This window comes from Mytilus edulis, chromosome 7, assembly GCF_963676685.1.
Source record: "Mytilus edulis chromosome 7, xbMytEdul2.2, whole genome shotgun sequence".
NCBI classification, from domain to species: domain Eukaryota; kingdom Metazoa; phylum Mollusca; class Bivalvia; order Mytilida; family Mytilidae; genus Mytilus; species Mytilus edulis.
Genome location: NC_092350.1, coordinates 86,651,133 through 86,675,054, shown reverse-complemented (window position 1 = coordinate 86,675,054; position 23,922 = coordinate 86,651,133). Strand labels below are relative to the sequence as shown.

The 23,922-nt window shown below is 33.0% G+C and overlaps 2 protein-coding genes across 2 annotated transcripts in view; both read left to right on the top strand.

The window, feature by feature from the left end:
• LOC139483473 (fibronectin type 3 and ankyrin repeat domains 1 protein-like) overlaps window positions 1-12,277 on the top strand; it is a 28,602-nt gene extending 16,325 nt beyond the window's left edge. Inside the window, exons 6-7 of the mRNA XM_071267495.1 lie at window positions 7,466-7,567; window positions 12,197-12,277. Of these exons, the coding sequence (XP_071123596.1) occupies window positions 7,466-7,567; window positions 12,197-12,277 (183 nt within the window). The remainder of the gene's footprint in view (window positions 1-7,465; window positions 7,568-12,196) is intronic.
• A 30-nt stretch (window positions 12,278-12,307) lies between these two features.
• The window catches only part of LOC139482712 (uncharacterized), a 46,127-nt gene continuing 34,512 nt past the window's right edge, over window positions 12,308-23,922 (top strand). Inside the window, exons 1-2 of the mRNA XM_071266781.1 lie at window positions 12,308-12,393; window positions 14,816-14,840. Coding sequence (XP_071122882.1) covers window positions 12,331-12,393; window positions 14,816-14,840 — 88 coding nt within the window. The 5' untranslated portion in view covers window positions 12,308-12,330. The remainder of the gene's footprint in view (window positions 12,394-14,815; window positions 14,841-23,922) is intronic.

The following is a 23,922-nucleotide window of genomic DNA, read 5'->3' as shown; positions in this document are numbered from 1 at the left end:
TGAATATTATTATAGATAGAGATAAACTGTAAACAGCAATAATGTTCAGCAAAGTAAGATTTACAAATAAGTCAACATGACGGAAATGGTCAGTTGATCCCTTTAGGAGTTTTTACCCTTTATAGTCAATTTTTAACCATTTTTCGTAAATCTTAGTAATCTTTTACAAAAATCTTCTCCTCTGAAACTACTGGGCCAAATACTTCCAAACTTTATCTGAATGTTCCTTAGGGTATCTAGTTTGTAAATTGTATCCGAAGTTATGATCTATCAACAAACATGGTCGCCATTGCTAAAAATAGAACATAGGGGTTAAATGCAGTTTTTGGCTTATAACTCAAAAACCAAAGCATTTAGAGCAAATCTGACAATGGTAACATTGTTTATCAGGTCAAGATCTATCTGCCCTGAAATTTTCAGATGAATCAGACAACCTGTTGTTGGGTTGCTGCCCCTGAATTGGTAATTTTAAGGAAATTTTGCTGTTTTTGGTTATTATCTTGAATATTATTATAGATAGAGATAAACTGTAAACAGGAATAATGTTCAGCAAAGTAAGATTTACAAATAAGTCATCATGACGGAAATGGTCAGTTGACCCCTTTAGGAGTTATTGCCCTTTATAGTCAATTTTTAACCATTTTTCGTAAATCTTAGTAATCTTTTACAAAAATCTTCTCCTCTGAAACTACTGGGCCAAATACTTCCAAACTTTAACTGAATGTTCCTTTGGGTATTTAGTTTGTAAATTGTATCCAAAGTTGTGATCTATCAACAAACATGGTCGCCATTGCTAAAAATAGAACATAGGGGTCAAATGCAATTGTTGGCTTATAACTCAAAAACCAAAGCATTTAGAGCAAATCTGACATGGTAACATTGTTTATCAGGTCAAGATCTATCTGCCCTGAAATTTTCAGATGAATCAGACAACCTGTTGTTGGGTTGCTGCCCCTGAATTGGTAATTTTAAGGAAATTTTGCTGTTTTTGGTTATTATCTTGAATATTATTATAGATAGAAATAAACTGTAAACAGGAATAATGTTCAGCAAAGTAAGATTTACAAATAAGTCATCATGACGGAAATGGTCAGTTAACCCCTTTAGGAGTTATTGCCCTTTATAGTCAATTTTTAACCATTTTTCGTAAATCTTAGTAATCTTTTACAAAAATCTTCTCCTCTGAAACTACTGGGCCAAATACTTCCAAACTTTAACTGAATGTTCCTTAGGGTATTTAGTTTGTAAATTGTATCCAAAGTTGTGATCTATCAACAAACATGGTCGCCATTGCTAAAAATAGAACATAGGGGTCAAATGCAGTTTTTGGCTCATAACTCAAAAACCAAAGCATTTAGAGCAAATCTGACAGGGATAATATTGTTTATCAGGTCAAGATCTATCTGCCCTGAAATTTTCAGATGAATCAGACAACCTGTTGTTGGGTTACTGCCCCTGAATTGGTAATTTTAAAGAAATTTTGCTGTTTTTGGTTATTATCTTGAATATTATTATAGATAGAGATAAACTGTAAACAGCAATAATGTTCAGCAAAGTAAGATTTACAAATAAGTCAACATGACGGAAATGGTCAGTTGATCCCTTTAGGAGTTTTTACCCTTTATAGTCAATTTTTAACCATTTTTCGTAAATCTTAGTAATCTTTTACAAAAATCTTCTCCTCTGAAACTACTGGGCCAAATACTTCCAAACTTTATCTGAATGTTCCTTAGGGTATCTAGTTTGTAAATTGTATCCGAAGTTATGATCTATCAACAAACATGGTCGCCATTGCTAAAAATAGAACATAGGGGTCAAATGCAGTTTTTGGCTTATAACTCAAAAACCAAAGCATTTAGAGCAAATTTGACGTTGGGTAATATTGTTTATCAGGTCAAGATCTATCTGTCCTGAAATTTTCAGATGTATCAGACAACCTGTTGTTGGGTTGCTGCCACTGAATTGATAATTTTAAGGAAATTTTGCTGTTTTTGTTTATTATCTTGAATATAATTATAGATAGAAATAAACTGTAAACAGCAATAATGTTCAATAAAGTAAGATCTTCAATTAAGTCAATTGACAAAAATTGTCAATTGACTCCTTAAGGAGTTATTGCCCTTTAAAGACTTTTTCACAATTTGTTCATCATGTTGACTTACTTTAAAAAATCTTCTCCTTTGAAACTGCTGTATCAATTTCAGCCAAACTTAGGCTAAATGAGTTTCAGAGTATCTAGTATAAATTTTATATTTTATTTCCTTATATGTCAAGAAACATAGCTCCTATGGCTAAAATAGAACATCCCAGACAACATGAGTATGTTGGCCCAACATTGGCACAACGTATATCATTGCATTGGCCCATCGTTGTATTTTAACGTTGGCCCAACGTATAAGTGCAAAGTGGGCCTACGTTGGCCCAACATGATGGCTTCATGTTGGCCCAACGTTGTACGGTTATATGCAATACATAGAGCCAACGTTGGCCCATTGTATGAAAAACGAAATCCATGTTGGCACAACGTTGGACCAACGTAGAAATATCTTTTCTTATGTTGGCACTATGTTGGTCCGAGGTAGGTATTTCTCATTTTTATGTTGGCAATACGTTGGTCTATTGTTTCAACCAAATTACAATGGATGCTGCATGAGGAGCGGTATATGATAAATACTCCGGAGCGCATTTGATCTTTTTTTGTAATCCAAACTGCCAAAGTTTAAGGTAGCAATTCTGTATTTTTGTTTTACCCATTGTTGTTACTGTCCTTGTTTTTTTCATGAACTTTGCCTCTTTAATTTTATTTATTGTGTGACGCTAAGATATTTCTTTGGCAATGTTTGATGGATCGACCAGATACACTCTGTGTCATTTGGTGTCTTGTAAAGAGTTGTCTCATTAGCAATCGTACCACATCTTCTTTTTTCATATCAATTTCATTTATTTCTTTAACAGAACAAATGACGTATGGCTTATGGTTAGGCGATCATACAAATAGTTTTTCGGAGATGTAATTTTAGTTGTATTGGTTCCAGATCCAGAATGAAAATTAAATAATTCAGAAGATGAAACTTTATTTATTTTAAATTTGATATCATTGGTCGTCACCACGAGTAGTGTCCTCCTCAATTTGAACGTCAACAGTGTCCTTATTATTTATATATGTTATTCTTTTTTCCCTTCTCTGTTTCTTGCCACCTTCTCTGTCAAGGCTTAAGCGCCGCCAATCTTTATCTATCTCCTTATCCGAAGACTATTTACAGCTATGGTTTTTTTTCTAACCGACTCTGTAAAAAAGTTATAAGTAAACTTGAATTGCGTATTTGTCTAATGCATGCGTGCGTATAATGTATATTCTAAATAGTTTAAACACTATTTAATACAAAAAAAAAAATCTTAAATAACCAATTTTTTTATTGGTTATTTGTCTAATGGTCGTAATATACATGATATATACAGAATAATTTAGATGTGTATTAATGAACAGTTATATATTTGATATATGAAAACACTGTTACACATTCAAGTGTGTATATGATCAGGTATCACAAATGTATGGTATCTGTTTGCTTGCGATTTAGAAATACAATAAAACTAACAAATTCATTTATATTTTAATGAAGTAGAAATCATTATACCACATTTTTGAAACATTACGGAATAAGGTACATCTTAAGACAATTTTATTCCATTAACTTCAGTAATGATCATACATGTTGTGGTTATAGATTGATATAATTTACCATTTGTTTGAAGATACTAATGTTCAGTGGCAAATATTTCATGATAATTAATAGGATTGAAATGATTTAAAATCTAGAAAATATTTCGCCCGGAACGTATAAACTTCAAGATCAGCATTATAAAATGATAGAAATTAATATATGTTTTGATTTTTAACAGCATCCCTCAGATTAAAAAATCATATTGTATTTGTCATTCTGAATCGTATATATATATCAGATATTTTAAAGTTACAACTTACATGTTACTATCTTTCTCTTTGAATCTCAGATGACATGATTTTCTCTTTTTGTTTTCTTCGTATCACAGCTTTCTTACAAATACACAACAGGAAATAAGCAGAAAAGTGACCATCCCATTACATTCAGATTTCCTATAAACTTAATTACCATAGCAACTATCTTTGAAATTTGTCGAACATATGGTCAACATTATCAGAATGAGCTTGATTAACAGACTGGCTGTATCAAATATCACTCTGCATATAATTGCTATTATTATGTTTCACAAAGTTTAATGAATAAAGTTATTATAAATAATGATTGCAATAAATTTTAATTTTTAACCAGGCAATCTAGCTATGTTTATGATATACATTTTTTTTTATTACAGTAACTGTTATGATATTCCAGTATAAATTTTACCTGACTTATATATAGAGTATAATATATGATCACGCAACGTTGGGCCAGCATTGGCCCAACATAGAGTTGTAAATGTAATATCAGTTGATAAACACTTTCGGTATAACATTAACTTTTCATAAAGCCTGCTGCAATCGAAATTATCCGCCTCCCAAGAGAAATAAAGCGTAAAATATTATATAATAAATTCTATTAACAAAATTTCATATCGGCCCTATGTTGCTACTATCATAATGCCAACACTTGCCCGATTATTTATAACCAACATGAGATAAAAATATGAATTTACAATAACAGACCAACGTTGGGCCAATGTTGTGCAGCCGACACCAACGTGCGACCAATGTACCGACAATTTGCCAACGTTGGGCCAATGTTGTGCAGCCAACATAAACTTGCGACCAACGGACCGACAATTTGCCAACGTTGGGCCAATGTTGTGCAGCCAACATAAACTTGCGACCAACGGACCGACAATTTGCCAACGTTGGGCCAATGTTGTGAAGCCAACACCAACGGTCGACCAACGGGCCGACCATTTGCCAACGTTGACCCACTGTTAGTCTGCTGACTGGGATAGGAGAAAATGATTATTTTTTTTGGCTTTTGAAGAAAATAGGACGATCCAAAAAACATTTAAATAAATTGAAAGGCCAAAATAATCATTGATGAGAGATTTAACCAAAAGAATTAAGGTGAGCGATTCAGGCTCTTGAGAGCCTCTTGTTTCTTTAACTAAACGACATGTCATTATCTTGAATTCAATTTTTGCTTGAAATTCAAAGGAAATAATTGCTTGTACCATTATTTCTTAAATTTCCACATGTACGACTCATAAAAAGTAAGAAATCTGCAACTGCATGATATGTCATCTTCAGAATGGCTATTATAAGGTCAAAAGAGGAACCTGTATGTGAATTTCAGAAAAAATAAAACAGATCGGAGTTTTTTTTATATAATTTCCCGTTGCATAGATCAATGCCTGTTTAATGCCTCAGCATTGTGTATATGCGTATTGTTAAGTGTAATTCTAAAGTTTTGCGCAATTACAGTTATTGTTATATGCTGTAAAAAAATGTGCTGGTTTCATGACATTAATGTACTGGTGTCATGATATAAATGTACGTACTATGTAAAGCTATACGAATGTAGGTATGTTGTAGTGTACTGTTATATGATTGTGCCAAAAGCGATGTAATAAGAATATATATATGCATCCATGATGCTAAATTTTTTTCCTAAAATTAAAATACTAATTGTTTTACAAATGGTTTACAAAGTACATCATTCAATATGTATATAACAAAATACCTAGAACTTGAAATTTAAAGATTGAACTATCAATATATTTTTTTCAAGAAAATTAGGCCCGTGACCCTCTATTTTCTTATATATATATATATATATATATATTTCCAGAAGTATTAGTAAACGAAATTAGCCCGTCGAATCTTAGACAAATCTATTGTTAAATGTTTCTTTAATCCTGTTAATAAGAACAACTTATGTTTTCTTTATATAAATAAAATGAATACCCTAAATGTGGTTAATTTCAATGTATTGTTACGAAAAAACAAGGCCCGCGATCCATTTTTTTATATTGAAATTTGAAATTTCTTTGACCGAAAAGTCTTTTAGAGAAGCTTACGAAACATTTATCGCCGAAAATTTTGACACCACAGCCGCCTTATCGAATGAAGTGGATATAAGCAATTATTATAAGCAACCATAAGGCCCTCAACCATGAGAAAAATCCCTAACATTTCGTCGGTTATTAAAGGCTCCGACATAGTAACATTATTTTCTTCACCCTCTCTCTTCTTCCCTATACCTTATACTCTATAATTCTATCATACTAGTAATCTTCAATATTGAGACTTGAGAAGAAATAATACTTCAGAATTGTATTTTCTACTTCTGAATGATAAACAAAAGAACAATCCTTTAGAAATTGGAATTTGATCAAGAAAAAACTGCATATTCTATTTTCATCATACATGTGTAGTTTCAGTTTCAACCATTGTTCTATATATAGATTTTACTTTCCAAAAAAATGCGGACAGAATAGAAGACACCTGTTTATTTTCTGCTCAGTGAGAACTGAGATTTGGATGAGATAGATGATTAATTTTACTTATTCTGGATAAATGTCACTGTGTTAATACCTTAGTTTCTGTGTAATGTTTTGTAGACGCAATCTGATTATTTTGTTCGTTTTTTTCTCTGTAAGTTTTGTCCTGCCACTTATACTTGTTTAAATTGTTTTCCTTGAGGCCTATCGTTTAAACTTTTCACACAAAAATAAATTATCCTAAAATTTTCAATTGCATAAAAAACAGGACATGCCCACGCATTTTTAGTTCAACACACATTTACTGTAATTATCGTTACCTTCAAGATTGCGCTACAACAATTCATTCAAATAATATATTGCGGGGTCAATTCTGGTTTGATTTTAACGAGTATGATACGACTAGAAGCAGAATTGTCACTAGTTTATTTGTTTATTTTTAATTTCTGTTGAAATAAATACAAGCGATAGTATGTACACGGCCGCTCCTGTATGAGGCTAAAACAAAAACAGTTGCAGACTAACACACAATACTAAAATTTCGGATTGGAGTCTGATACTTTCTTTGAAATTTTGAAATAGCACAGGCATACTTATTTGGGTTCATGGTAGACCGCACAAAGTCAATCAATGATGATTTCTCTTTCATGTGCCCATTTCCCGTACTTGGAGTTAGGGAGATAACTTGCGTAACTAACGACGCACGTTTTGTATCCCGTTTTCCGCTAGAGACGTGCAATTTCCTATACTTCGCCTTAAATAGACAACAAATACTTGTTAGACTTATATTAAATGAGGTTTGCTATCATTTTTTCCTGTTTTGTAGAACTGAATCAAAAAATATACTTTTAGTTTATATATCTTATTCAACCATTTATCAGTTTATACACCAGTATAATTGTTTATTATCCTACCAAATGTTATATTTCTTACATTTCGATAGATTGTTTGACTCCTCTCTTGATTTACACACCATTAACATGTTTATATTTTTATATTGTTATAGGATGGAGAAACAGCTTTATATTGTGCTGCTCAGAATGGACAGATTGATACAACAAAATGGTTAATAGATCAAGGATGCAGTCCTTGGGTGAAATCAAAAAAGGTAGCATTCAGTGTTCATTCTTATTTTGTATTTTTATTAACAAAAAATGTATACATTTTAAATTGATATATAGAACAAAATTTCACATGATATTATGTGAACCAAGTATTTAACATGGAGCAGTCATCTGATTTACCATTATTCAAACCAACCCACAATCCACACTTAAAATGATGTCAAAACACTGATCACCAATCAAATGTTAACACACGGACAAATAATCAAATGTTAACACACAGACAAATAATCAAATGTTAACACACAGACAAATAATCAAATGTTAACACACAGACAAATAATCAAATGTTAACACACGGACAAATAATCAAATGTTAACACACGGACAAATAATCAAATGTTAACACACAGACAAATAATCAAATGTTAACACACAGACAAATAATCAAATGTTAACACACAGAAAAATAATCAAATGTTAACACACAGACTAATAATCAAATGTTAACACACAGACAAATAATCAAATGTTAACACACAGACAAATAATCAAATGTGAACACACAGACAAATAATCAAATGTTAACACACTGACAACCAATCAAAGTATTTAACATGGAACAGTCACTTGATTTACGAACATTAATCATACCAACCCACAAACCACACTTCATATGATGTCAACACACTGATCACCAATCAAATGTTAACACATGGTGCAGTCACTTGATTAACAATTATTAACATGAGTCATAAAAACTGAAATACCATAATTCAAACAATGTCAACAAAGGGATAACCAATCAAATCATGTCAATACAATGATCACCAATCATACACTACAAACACAACTTTCCATCAATCATACATTACAAACAACTTCCACCAATCATACATTACAAACACATCTTCCATCAATTATACACTACCAACATACCTTCCACCAATCATACATTACAAACACATCTTCCATCAATTATACACTACCAACATACTTTCAATCAATCATACACTACCAACATACCTTCCACCAATCAAACACTACCAACATACCTTCCACCAATCATACACTAACAACATACTTTCAACCAATCATACACTACCAACACACCTTCCACCAATCATACACTACCAACATACCTTCCACCGATCATACACTACCAACATACATTCCACCAATCATACACTACAAACGCAACCTCCACCAATCATACACTACCAACATACCTTCCACCAATCATACACTACCAACACACCTTCCACCAATCATACACTACCAACATACTTTCAACCAATCATACACTACCAACATACCTTCCACCAATCAAACACTATCAACATACCTTCCACCAATCATACACTACAACATACCTTCCACCAATCATACACTACCAACATACCTTCCACCGATCATACACTACCAACATACCTTCCACCAATCATACACTATCAACATACCTTCCACCAATCATACACTACCAACATACCTTCCACCAATCATACACTGCCAACACACCTTCCACCAATCATACACTACCAACATACCTTCCACCAATCAAACACTACCAACATACCTTCCACCAATCATACATTACCAACATACCTTCCACCAATCATACACTCCCAACACACCTTCCACCAATCATACACTACAGACACACCTTCCACCAATCATACACTACCAACATACCTTCCACCGATCATACACTGCCAACACAACTTCCACCAATCAAACACTATCAACATACCTTCCACCAATCATACACTACAACATACCTTCCACCAATCATACACTACCAACATACCTTCCACCAATCATACACTATCAACATACCTTCCACCAATCATACACTACCAACATACCTTCCACCAATCAAACACTACCAACATACCTTCCACCAATCATATATTACCAACATAACTTCCACCAATCATACACTACCAACATACCTTCCACCGATCATACACTGCCAACACACCTTCCACCAATCAAACACTATCAACATACCTTCCACCAATCATACACTACAACATACCTTCCACCAATCATACACTACCAACATACCTTCCACCAATCATACACTGCCAACACACCTTCCACCAATCAAACACTATCAACATACCTTCCACCAATCATACACTGCCAACACATGCACCTTCCACCAATCAAACACTATCAACATACCTTCCACCAATCATACACTGCCAACATACCTTCCACCAATCAAACACTATCAACATACCTTCCACCAATCATACACTGCCAACACATGCACCTTCCACCAATCAAACACTATCAACATACCTTCCACCAATCATACACTACCAACATACCTTCCACCGATCATACACTACCAACATACCTTCCACCGATCATACACTATCAACATACCTTCCACCAATCATACACTACAACATACCTTCCACCGATCATACACTACCAACATACCTTCCACCGATCATACACTATCAACATACCTTCCACCAATCATACACTACAACATACCTTCCACCAATCATACACTACCATCATTCTTTCCAACAATCATACACTACCAACATATCTTCCACCAATCATACACTACCAACATACCTTCAACCAATCAAACACTGACAACATACCTTTCACCAATCATACACTACCAACATACCTTCCACCAATCATACACTATCAACATACCTTCCACCAATCATACACTACCAACATACCTTCCACCAATCATACACTACAGACACACCTTCCACTAATCATACACTACCAACATACCTTCCACCAATCATACACTGCCAACACACCTTCCACCAATCATACACTGCCAACACACCTTCCACCAATCATACACTACAGACATACCTTCCACCAATCATACACTACCAACATACCTTCCATCAATCATACACTACCAACATACCTTCCACCAATCATACATTACAAACATACCTTCCACCAATCATACACTACCATCATACTTTACAACAATCATACACTTCCAACATACCTTTCACCAATCATACACTGCCAACACACCTTCCACCAATCATACACTACCAACACACCTTCCACTACTCGTACACTACCAACACAACAACAATATAATCATACTTCAACTAACACACATAACATCAACATGCCGTAAATCAATATCACAATGAAGAACACAACTAAAATCTATTCATACTCCACCATAACACCTTTCACCAATCATACACTGTCAACACACCTTAAACCAATCATATAATGTTATCATAGTTTACCCACACACCTACCATCTTATCTTACTTTACCCACAAAACTACCATCTTATCTTACTTTACCCACACAACTACCATCTTATCATACTTTACCCAAACACTTACCATCTTATCTTACTTTACCAACACACCTACCATCTTTTCTTACTTTACCCACACAACTACCATCTTATCACACTTTACCCACACATCTACCATCTTATCATACATTACCCACACTCCTACTATCTTATCATACTTTACCCACACACCTACCATCTTATCTTACTTTACCCACAAAACTACCATCTTATCTTACTTTACCCACACAACTACCATCTTATCTTACTTTACCCACACATCTACCATCTTATCATACTTTACCCACACAACTACCATCTTATCATACTTTACCCACACACCTACCATCTTATCTTACTTTACCCACAAAACTACCATCTTATCTTACTTTACCCACACAACTACCATCGTATCTTACTTTACCCACATACCTACCATCTTATCATAGTTTACCCACACACCTACAATCTTATCATACTTTACCAACACACCTACCATCTTATCTTACTATTATTTATCGTTTTATATTGTATAGGTAAAATTATTGCAACAATTACCTATTATTTATTGTTTTACATTGTATAGGTAAAATTATTGCAACAATTACCTATTATTTATCGTTTTACATTGGATAGGTAAAAGGAGTGTGTTCGATAAGGCCCTAAAATGGCCCACTTTTTTAGCCTAAATTTCAAATTCGGATTTATCGCCCAATATCACGATATATTATAGCTAATACATTGACTAGCTAGGAAATAAATCATTTTGTTGAAAATTTTACGTTTCCATCAATCATACACTACCAACATACCTTCCACCAATCATACATTACAAACATACCTTCCACCAATCATACACTACCATCATACTTTACAACAATCAAATTTACGTTTCATTTTGACGTCACAAGTTGTTCTCATATTGATTTTTCACGAAAAAATCAATGAAAATAGGTGAATTTCCATAGATTATTGGACAGGAAACAGCGCATACATCGACAACAAAGATCTTATAAAATAATGTTTGTGAAGACATTTCACATGTCTTTTTTGAATCTTAAGCTTGTCGACGCCTGCGCTCTATGTTTCCTGGTCCTTTATTTGGTTGAAATCTAGATGATTTTGTCAAATTTCACCAAAATCCCTTATCTTGACCTTTTTTGGATGTAAAAATCAACATGTTAGAATTAAACTTTTGACAAAAACAGTTCTGTTTAACCTTCTAACATGTCTTTAAGGCAACTTAAAATATGTATTGCCTTGTAACTATGAACTTTATAATTGAGGTCAAATATGGCCCTTACCGAACTTACTCCTTTATTCAACAATTACCTATTATTTATTGTTTTACATTATATAGGTAAAATTAATGCAACAGTTATCTATTATTTATCGTTTTACAGTTAATGAAATAAAAGAAGATGTATATGTGTATGATTGATGAAAGATTATTTGGTTGTATTTCAGGGTCAGACTCCTTATGATACGGTAACAATGAAAAGCTATGATGATTCTGAAAAGAAAAAGAAAAAGAAAGAAGTGATGGACTTCCTTAAGGTAAATATTTTTTCTCAATAAAAAAGAGATATTCACAAATATGTCTCAGATATGTTAGAGTGACAACAAACTTGGTACAAAGAAGTTTCAATAAAACATTTGCCTTTAGTTGTCTATGTGGTATTTGTTGTCATTTAACAATGTAAGTTGACAAGCTTGTTACCTAATGTCAGAATGTAGATGTTGGCATATGTGAAAGAAAAATGTTTGAAAACTGTGTACTCATCTGTTTGGATATCTTTTTGGTATTTGTTTTGTCGGCTTGCTGTCTTCTTGGTTGATAAATCACATCTCCTTTTATTTAAGCATAATATGTGCATTATGTATCAGTGTATGAAAAGATTGATTTAAATGTTTCTCTAATTCTATGGAAATTTATCCCTTTCCGAACCCATTGTATAAAAAAATTTAATCAACGTGTGGTTGCCGGTGATCTCAAAAGATCATTGGATGATATTAAGGGTCATAACCTTTCTAGCTAACTGGATGAATCAAAATATGCTAACAGGTGTTAATGAAATTGACAACTTCGTGGAATGTGAAAGGCACACGAAGGGGATTTTCGTTTAACAAAAAAAGAAAATTTATTTTTAATCATTAGAGAAACAGATTCTTACATAGTTACTTGTGGATCATTGTGTTTATCCAATCTCGATAGTTAAGTTATAACTGAGGCTCTGACTTTAAAATTGATAATTTAACTATCTCGATTGGATATATCAGATAATCCACTGTTATCTATGTAAGAATCTATATGTATGTAAGTATGTGATAAACATATATATACATGCACTTCTTTACATCATTTTTTACATGTGTAGAAAAACCTGTGTAAAATCTTTTAGAATCTAATATAAATACAATTACAAGTTAATCACAACATTATTAAATATGCTAATAGTTATCAAAGGTACCAGGATTATAATTTAGTACGCCAGACGCACGTTTCGTCTACATAAGACTCATCAGTGACGCTCATCAAAATATTTAAAAAGCCAAACAATAACAAAGTTGAAGAGGATTGAGGATCGAAAATTCCAAAAAGTTATACCAAATACGGCGAAGGTAATCTACCATCATGTTGTATTGCATGTAAGAAAAACAAATTATCATGACTAGTAAAGGATAATGATTTTTTTTCAGGGCGTGCAAATACAAATATTTGAGACATTATTTGTAGCTATAGTAATGATGCTCTCAAAATTTATATTAGTTATAAATGTAACCTCAATTTTAATATTTTGATTAATTTTTCCACGTTTAATTAAAAAAAAAAAAAAAGTGTACAGTAATTATATACATACATATGCAGATACAGTGAGGTATTTTCAGTTTGAACCTGGTACACAAATAAAGCAAGTTATTTACAAATTTGAATACATCATGAATCTAGTCTTTTGTGATTTATTTGTATGCTAATAAAATATAACAGTATTATAACAAGAAGAAGATGCATAACCCTAATAATGTAAATAGACTTTTTTGTGGTTTGTAAAAGATTTTAAAGATGTTGTTTTGATTGTTTTTATGCCCCAGCAACAAAATGTCAGGGGGCATATTAATTTACCCCTGTCTTTTCTTCCGTCCGTCTGTTCGTCCGTCCGGAGTAGGATACATTGTTCGTCCGGCTATCTCCTCCTACAGTTTTGGAGGTACAACTTTAATGTTTTGTAGGATGTTCATAAACATAATAAAGGTGTGCATGGCCACAGGATTTAGATTTTTTTCAAATATTCTGAGAATGACAGGTAGTTGGACTTAGTCATGTTTTTGGTACTAGCTGCATAAAGAGATCATGGTTTGTCTGGCTATCTCCTCCTACAGTCACATCATCATACATAGTGTTAAATTTATAATTTTCTATGGTCAGGCGGAGGCATCATTTGTGTCTTGCAGACAGGGTAACAATTTCAAGTTGTATGCCAACATCACTGTTTGTCAAATCTAAAATATGTGGAACTATACTTGTGCATGTGGTAGAGCAGAAAAGGGAGTTGGGGGCATTGTCCATATCTAGTATTGTGTATAGTCATGTTAACATTTTTTTATGGTTTTTAGCTCACCTGTCCTGAAGGGCCAAAACAGTTTTTGTCATCACTTTTCGTCCATTTCAAACTGATGCTTTTGATATTTTCAAACTGATATGTTATTGTGTTGTGTTATTGCACCACTGTCTCAAGTTTAGGGGGATTGAGCACTCACAAACCTGTTTAACCACCACTTTATGTATGTGCATGTTCCAAGTCTGAAGCCTGTACTTCATCCAGTTGTTTTTGGTTCCTCTCTGATATATTTGTACTTCGATTATTGATTGCTTGATATCAGACTGTTGATTTTCTCGTCTTAATGGCTTAACATTTTACCGTGGACACACCAGGTTTATGAATTGTTATGTAACATCAGATTGTTTATTCTTTTGTAGACTGTCATGTTAAAGACTCCAGAAGGTAAGTCTAGTTATGATCTGACAGTATTCTTATCTATCATACCGTTATTTAAGAATAAAGTGTTTTTCCTGTACTAGTATTGATAGTTAGTTTTTATACGCCCGTTGTCTTTTAGATGGGACCTATTATGGTATACCGTTGTCCGTCCGTCCGTCGTCCACACTTCGGACAATAACTCAAAAACGCTTTCACCAATTTCCATGAAACTTGAGTGAATTGTTTATATCTATTGACGTAAGCTCCCTTTCGTTTTTTTTTAATTTCAGATTTTAAGTTTGGGATTTATGGGGCTTTATTCATAAAAAAGGGGGGATTTTCAACACTTCGGACAATAAATCAAAAAAGCTTTCACCAATGTCCATGAAACTTTGGTGAATTGTTTATATCTATTGATGTAAGCTCCCTTTCAATTTTTATAAATTTTAGATTTTAAGTTTTGGATTTATGGGGCTTTATTCATAAAAAAAGGGGGATTTTCAACACTTCGGACAATAACTCAAAAAGGCTTTCACCAATGTCCATGAAACTTTGGTGAATTGTTTATATCTATTGATGTAAGCTCCCTTTCAATTTTTATAAATTTCAGATTTTAAGTTTTGGATTTATGGGGCTTTATTCATAAAAAAGGGGGATTTTTAACACTTCGGACAATAACTCTAAAAGGCTTTCACCAATGTCCATGACACTTTGGTGAATTGTTTTTATCTATTGATGTAAGCTCCTTTTCAATTTTTATAAATTTCAGATTTTACATTTCCGTGTTATGAATTTTTATGCCTAAAAAAGGGGGGATTTTCCAATTTTGGGACAATAACTAACACTTTCACAAAATTTTATGCAACTTTGATAAATTGTTTATATCTATTAACATAAGCTCCCTTTCAATTTTTATAAATGTTAAAAGAGCAACGGGTGTATCATGCGCTAAAGCGCAGCCCTTTATTGGATGTCTGTTTTGTTAAACTTCTGATCGTGAATAAAAGAAGGTTGGGGGTTGAGATATCAAAACACTAATTTAAAACTTCCATATATCTGTATATTCATGTGCTGTCCCAAATCAGAAATCCTGAAAAGAGTATTATTGCTATACCTTTTCATTATTTTCAGAAGTTTGTCTTTATGGCAGATCTTGCGTTGTGTTTGTTTAAAAACATCTTCTGTACTAATTTTCTCTGCACCAGGAACGACTGTCCACATTACAATTATTTCAGTGATTTCGTAGCTTGAGTTATTTTTACACCTGTCCGCTTCAACAGAGCTATGAGAAAACTGACAAATTAACACTACCTTACAAAATGTAGTTTTACAGTCATCATAACAAATTGGTTGACCGATATACGACCTGTTTGTGTCTTTATGATTACCCACTTGCGAAATGCTTTTGAGAATATTGAGATACCATTATGTTCGTCTGATCTCTTCTTCATTCACTGAGTCTTATTTTCATAAAGTGACTTTTTTCTTAGTGTGAATTTGCGTATTTTCTTTTTTAAAAAAACAAAATATTAAACTTAAAGTTCCTAATTCCATAAAAGAGCTATAACTAAAATATGGATGTTTAATATAAATCACCACAGCAGACAATGGGCTTTTAAAATCCTTTTTGTGAGGAGGTATTTTAACACCAATAATAACTTTTACGTAATGACAAACCGTCAAAAACATTGGGAAACAACCCAGAAAAAAACACTTCTATCAACCTTGATAATTGATAAAGGAGAATTCGAAATCGCATATTGAAAGTATATGACATGTAAGTTGATAAACAGAACTCAGATTAATTGATACAAACAATTGTTATATAACTGCATCAAAGACGGAAAGATTAAAATGGCAGAAATCTGTTTTATTTTTTGACTTGTTAAATAATTTTTAGCTTCCGGTACATTATTGTATGATTTTTGTCGAGCCTTTGAAATTTACAAATGTTACGAAAAATAATTTCATGAAAGGGAGACATAGGGATCCTAGATTTCGTCTTCGCCGTCGTCAACATTTAGATTCAGTCTGTGGTTAAATTTTTTTAGACATCAATAACTATCAAATCTAGATGGAGTTTTAGGAAATGTGGACAGACTTTATTATGAATTCTAGCTATTCTAACTCCCTAACTGAGTAATAATACTTCAATAAGTAGTTTGTATGCATTTAACATCCTGGAAAAAATGTTTTGAAAAAAAATAATTTCCATGGTATATTGACCCCCCTGCGGTATATTGAACCCCTACTATAGACATTAAATTTCAAAAATTCTAGCTATTCAAACTCCTTAACATAATTATAATACTTCAATAAGTAGTTTGTATGTATTTAACAAACTGGCAAAGATATTTTGAAAATTTTACTTTGCCATGGTATTTTGACCCCCCACGGTATATTGAACCCCCTACCATAGACCTTAAATTTCAAAATTTCTATCTATTCAAACTCCTTAACATAGTAATAATACTCCTACAAGTAGTTTGTATGTATTTAACATATTGGAAAAGATATTTTGAAAATTTTACTTTGCCATGGTATTTTGACCCCCCTGCGGTATATTGAACCCCTACTATAGACCTTAGATTTCAAAAATTCTAGCTATTTAAACTCCTTAACATAATTATAATACTTCAATAAGTAGTTTGTATATATTTAACAAACTGGAAAAGATATTTTGAAAATTTTACTTAGCCATGGTATTTTGACCCCCCTGCGGTATATTGAACCCCTACTGTAGACCTTAAATTTCAAAAATTCTAGCTATCCAAACTCCTTAACATAGTTATAATACTCCTATAAGTAGTTTGTATGTATTTAACATACTGGAAAAGATATTTTGAAAATTTTACTTTGCCATGGTAATTTGACCCCCCTGCGGTATATTGACCCCCCATCATAGACCTTCAATTTCAAAAATCTTGCAATTCTTACTCCTTAACATAGTTATTATACTCCAATCAGTAGTTTGTATCTATTTAAAAGGCTGGAAAAGATGTAAGAAAAAAAATATAATTTCCATGGTATTTTGACCCCCCTGCAGTATATTGAACCCCCTACCATAGACCTTGAAATTCAAAAATTCTAGCTATTCTAACTCCTTAACATAGTTATAATACTCCAATAAGTAGTTTGTATGTATTTAACAAACTGGCAAAGATATTTTGTAAATTTTACTTTGCCATGATATTTTGACCCCCCTGTGGAGATTGAACCCCCTACCATAGACCTTAATATTCAAAAATTCTAGCTATTCTAACTCCCTAACTGAGTAATAATACTTCAATAAGTAGTTTGTATGCATTAAACATCCTGGAAAAAATGTTTTGAAAAAAATAATTCCCATGGTATTAAGACCCCCCTGCGGTATATTGAACCCCCTACTACATCTTAAATTTAAAAAAAAAATAGCTATTCAAACTCCTTAACATAGTTATAATACTCCAAAAAGTAGTTTGTATGTATTTAACAAACTGGCAAAGATATTTTGAAAATTTTACTTAGCCATGGTATTTTGACCCCCCTGCGGTATATTGAACCCCTACCATAGACCTTGAATTTCAAAAATTCAAGCTAATCTAACTCCTTAACATAGTAATAATACTCCAAATTGTAATTTGTATGTATTCAACATGCTGGAAAAAATATTTTGAAAATTTTACTTAGCCATGGTAATTTGACCCCCCTGCGGTAAATTGAACCCCCTACTATAGACCTTGAATTTTAAAAATCCAAGCTATTCTAACTCCTTATCATAGTTATAATACTCCAATAAGTAGTTTATATGTATTTAGCATACTGGAAAAGATATTTTGCAAAATTTTAAATAGCCATGGTATTTTGAACCCCCTGCGGTATATTGAACCCCCTACTCATAACCTCTAATTAAAAAAAAAATAATAGCCAATAAATTGTAAATTAGATTATCTGCAATACTATTTCTCAAAAACAGGGGGGTTCAATATACCGCAGGGGGGTTCAAAATACCACATGTGAAAAATGACCCCGGGGTCATTTTACAGCATGGTATTTTGACCCCGGGTTCAATTTTTAGGGGGTTCAAAATACCATATGACACCGGAAATAAAATTTTGAAAAAAATTATTTTCATTTGTATGTATTTAACATATAAATGGACTTAAGTTTTTTTTTGCAGTTAACAAATGGATACAGTCTGGAGTTAAGTTTGTTACACATCAGTTACTTTATCAAACCTTCATAAAACTTTATGAAACTTTGGTACAAGATTTTTGCTGATGAAGAGATAATGTCTGAAGCAAACTTTTGATTTTTTTTTTAATTATACCCCCGCTTTAAAAAAGGGGGGTATACTGTTTTACCTCTGTCTGTCCGTCCATCAGAGTGTCCATTAGTCCGTCCGTCCGTCAGTCAGTCCGTCCCACGAAACTTTCGTCACATTTTTCTCACGAACTACACATCCACCCTTTCTGTAATTTGGTATCAACATTTATATATGTCAGCCATACCGTGTGATGCGTTTTCAGATTCATCATTCATCGACTTCCTGTTTACCGAACACTTGTATAATTTTACACATGATAGCCAAGTTGAAAATTTTCGTCACATTTTTCTCAGGAACTGCAATACAAGGATTTCTGAAGTTTGGTTTCAGGGTTTATCTAAGTCAGCTATACCGTGTGATGCGTTTTCAGATTGATCACTTGACAACTTCCTGTTTACCGAACACTTGTATGATTTTACACATGATAGCCAAGTTGAAGATTTTCGTCACATTTTTCTCAGGAACTACAATACAAGGATTTCTGAAATTTGGTTTCAGGGTTTATCTAAGTCAGCTATACCGTGTGATGCGTTTTCAGATTGATCACTTGACAACTTCCTGTTTACCGAACACTTGTATGATTGTACACATGATAGCCAAGTTGAAGATTTTCGTCACATTTTTCTCAGGAACTACAATACAAGGATTTCTGAAATTTGATTTCAGGATTTATATAAGTCAGCTATACCGTGTGATGCGTTTTCAGATTCATCACTGGACAACTTCCTGTTTACCGAACACTTGCATATTTTTACACTATTGATATTATCCACTTGCGGCGGGGGTATTCACTTGTTTTTAGTATTTTTTTCTGATAGTTTGACTTTTTACAGTTAACAGTTACAGACAGTTTAAGATTAAACTTTTATGACATAATGAATGTTTAAATCTTCATGGATTCTTATGAAACTTGAACAGAAGCTAAGCTTCAGGACCATGAAATAGCATATAAAGAGAAAGTTTGAATTTCTGATACATGAACTCACTTTTTAAGTCAACAGTTCACGAATAGCAGCAATCACAGACGAGACTCAGGATTCTGTGGAACCCCGTATGATTTTTTAAGACAAAGAGAAACACTTTATGTATTTGAACTCCAAAAATTCATAGTTATGGTTTTATATCAAGTTGATGACATTTTTTGCTGAAGCGAGACATAACAAGCTCACATTAATTATGTTGTAGGTGTCCACATTTAGGTTCAGTCTGTAGTTAAAAGTTTTTTAATCATTAGTAACTTCATTGAATTTTATGAGACATGGAAATAAGCTTTTTTATTGATCAACAGACAGTATTTTGAAAATATTTTTTCAAACCAATGGGACAGCCCATTTTGCAGAAATTGCCCCTGAAACTAATGTTTATACGCCTGTTTATATGCTTATGGGATGTATTATGGTATACCGTTGACCGTCTGTCCGTCCGTCCGTACGTAGTCATCACATCGGACATTAACACAAAAATGCTTTAACCAATTTTCGATTTCACATTTCCGAGTTTTCAAGTTTTTGGACAATATCCTTAAAGCGCTTAGAGCAGTTTTCATTAAACTTTGATGACTGATACAAGTCAATAAGTTACCAAAATTGGTCAACTTCAAGACCCATGCATATTTATAAAAAGGTCAAGCATCTACATGAACATTGAAAAACAATGCTATGTTTTGTAAGAAAACATATGCATGAGAGCCTAAAAAAACGAAATAATGTTTATTTACTTTACAATGCAACCATCTGTAACCACACATAATGAGGAAAGTAATCTATGTTAAGTAAAAATGTTCAATTAAATAATGTGATATATTGATATAGATAAATCAGGTCCATTTGAACTCTCTGGAAGGTTTATGATGTCAAACTTGGTGCACTTTGGCTACCAACTAAAATTATGTCTTTTCATAAACATAAATAGACCTTAACAAGTCTGTCATTCTCTGATTAAAATAAGTCTGAAAATGAAAGTATATTTTTATGATAAATACATTTTTTATACGACCGCAAATTGTGATCGTATATTGGTATGAGGTTGGCGTTGTCATGGTTGTCATCATTGTTGTCGTCGTCGAAGACATATTTGTTTTGGCACAAGGAATTAGGGGCCAACAATGGGCCGAAAATAAGCATGTTTGTAACTTCTAGACACTAACTTGTGTGTTAGTGTATGGTTCTCTATGACAAGGTCCCATATCACAAAGGGAAGGCTGTGATTTATTTTGGGGGTAATTGGCCAAAAATTTTAGGAATTGGGGGCCAAAAAAGGGGCAAAAAACAAGCATTTTTTTTCTAGTTTCATGACAATAACTTGTGTGTAAGCGTATGGATCTTTCTGAAATTGTTCTACAAGGTTCCATATCATAAAGGGAAAGCCTGAATTGAGTTTGGGGTAATTGCCCAAAACAGGAATTAGGGGCCAAAAGGGGGCCAAATATAAGCATGTTTCTAGTTTTTATACGACTGCAAAAATTGAAAAATTTTTGGTCGTATATTGGTATCACGTTGGCGTCGTCGTTGTCGTCGTCCTCCTCCTCCGAATACTTTTAGTTTTCGCACTCTAACTTTAGTAAAAGAGAATAGAAATCTATGAAATTTTAACACAAGGTTTATGACCACAAAAGGAAGATTGGGATTGATTTTGGAAATTTTGGTCCCATTATTTTAGGAATTAGGGCCAAAAAGGGCCCAAATAAGCATTTTCTTCATTTTCGCACTTTAACTTTAGTTTAAGTAAATAGAAATCTATGAAATTTTGACACAGGGTTTATGACCACAAAAGGAAGGTTGGGGTTGATTTTGGGAGTTTTGGTTCCAACAGTGTAGGAATTAGGGGCCAAAAAAGGGCCCAAATAAGCATTATTCTTGGTTTTCGCACAATAACTTTAGTATAAGGAAATAGAAATTAATGAAATTTAAACACAAGGTTTATGACCACAAAAGGAAGGTTGGGATTGATTTTGGGAGTTGAGGTCAAAACACTTTAGGAATTAGGGGCCAAAAAGGGGCCCAAATAAGCATTATTCTTGGTTTCCGCACCATAGCTTTAGTATAAGTAAACAGAAATCTATGAAATTTAAACACAAGGTTTATGACCATCAGGTCCTAGACCACAATTATTTCGTAGTGCATTTCTTTTAGAACATGAATGAAAATAAAAAAAATCCCACCTGTGCTTTCTCAAAGAAACTTATACAGTGTGTTGTACTACTTTTGGGACAAATTATATCAAAATTATAGAAAACTTCATCGTCTCTAACTCAAAAAATGGACAATTTTCTGTTTAGGGCGTCTTGAGATCTTTTGACAGCTTCAGAAGTGCTAATTTTAATTTCAGCTGGACCAAATCACTACTTTCCTTTAAAAATCTGGACCCAAATTTTTTTTACAGTGTAATTTTACCCCCTACTTGCAATTTGAGGCATTAAACATGGAGAAATAAATTTGGAAGGGGTATACAAATTAATGGCAAGTAACCCACTGTCAACACTAGGGACTATATTTGTGAACAACGAAAATCAAGGGACGACAATGGTGGTCTCGGACCTAATAAAAGGAAGGTTGGGTTTGATTTTGGGAGTTTTGGTCCGAACAGTTTAGAAATAAGGGGTCCAAAGGGTCCAACATTGAACTTTATTTGATTTCATAAAAAATTGAATAATTGGGGTTCTTTGATATGCCAAATCTAACTGTGTATGTTGATTCTTAATTTTTGGTCCCGTTTTCAAATTGGTCTACATTAAAGTCCAAAGGGTCCAAAATTAAACTAAGGTTGATTTTAACAAAAATTGAATTCTTGGGCTTTTTTGATATGCTGAATCTAAACATGTACTTAGATTTTTGATTATGGGCGCAGTTTTCAAGTTGGTTCAAATTAGGATCCAAAATTATTATATTAAGTATTCTGCAATAGCAAGAAATTTTCAATTGCACAGTATTCAGCAATAGCAAGAAATCTTCAATTGCACAGTATTGCGCAATAGCAAGAAATTTTCAATTGCACAGTATTGCGCAATAGCAAGAAATATCTACTTGCAATAGCAAGAAATTTTCAATTGGAGTTATCTTTCCTTGTCCAGAATAGTAGTTGAATCAACTTAAATCATTGTTTTATACAATATACAATGTATATATTCACTTTTACTACCAACTGATAAATTAAAACAATCTTTACCATTCAGTGATGACAAGCACTTTATTTTACATTTTAATATTTTATGATGTATTTAAATGAGTAGTTATTGTTGCTCCATTAGAAATTTGAATTGAGATCAGTTTTGGAAAAAGGGAAAGGGGGATGTGAAAAAAAAGGGGGGGTTAAATTTTTCTCATTTCAGATTTCATAAATAAAAAAAAAATTTCTTTAAACATTTTTTTGAGAGGATTAATATTCAACAGCATAGTGAATTGCTCAAAGGCAAAAAAATATTTTAAGTTCATTACACCACATTCATTCTGTGTCAGAAACCTATGCTGTGTCAACTTTTTAATCACAATCCAAATTTAGAGCTGAATCCAGCTTGAATGTTGTGTCCATACTTGCCCCAAGCATTCAGGGTTCAACCTCTGCGGTCGGATAAAGCTGCATCCTGCGGAGCATCTGGTTAGACAATAACTTGTGTTCAAGCGTATGGATCTCTCTCAAATTGTACTGCATGCTACACAAGTATTCCACATTCCAAACTAAAAGACAAATTAAAAGAGTTGGTATTACTTTGAGCCAACGTAGATACAAGTATTTTGTCTTAGGGAGGGATAAATCATACTTTGTAAAGAACCATTCTGATTCAAACAAAAAATTCTCTGAAAC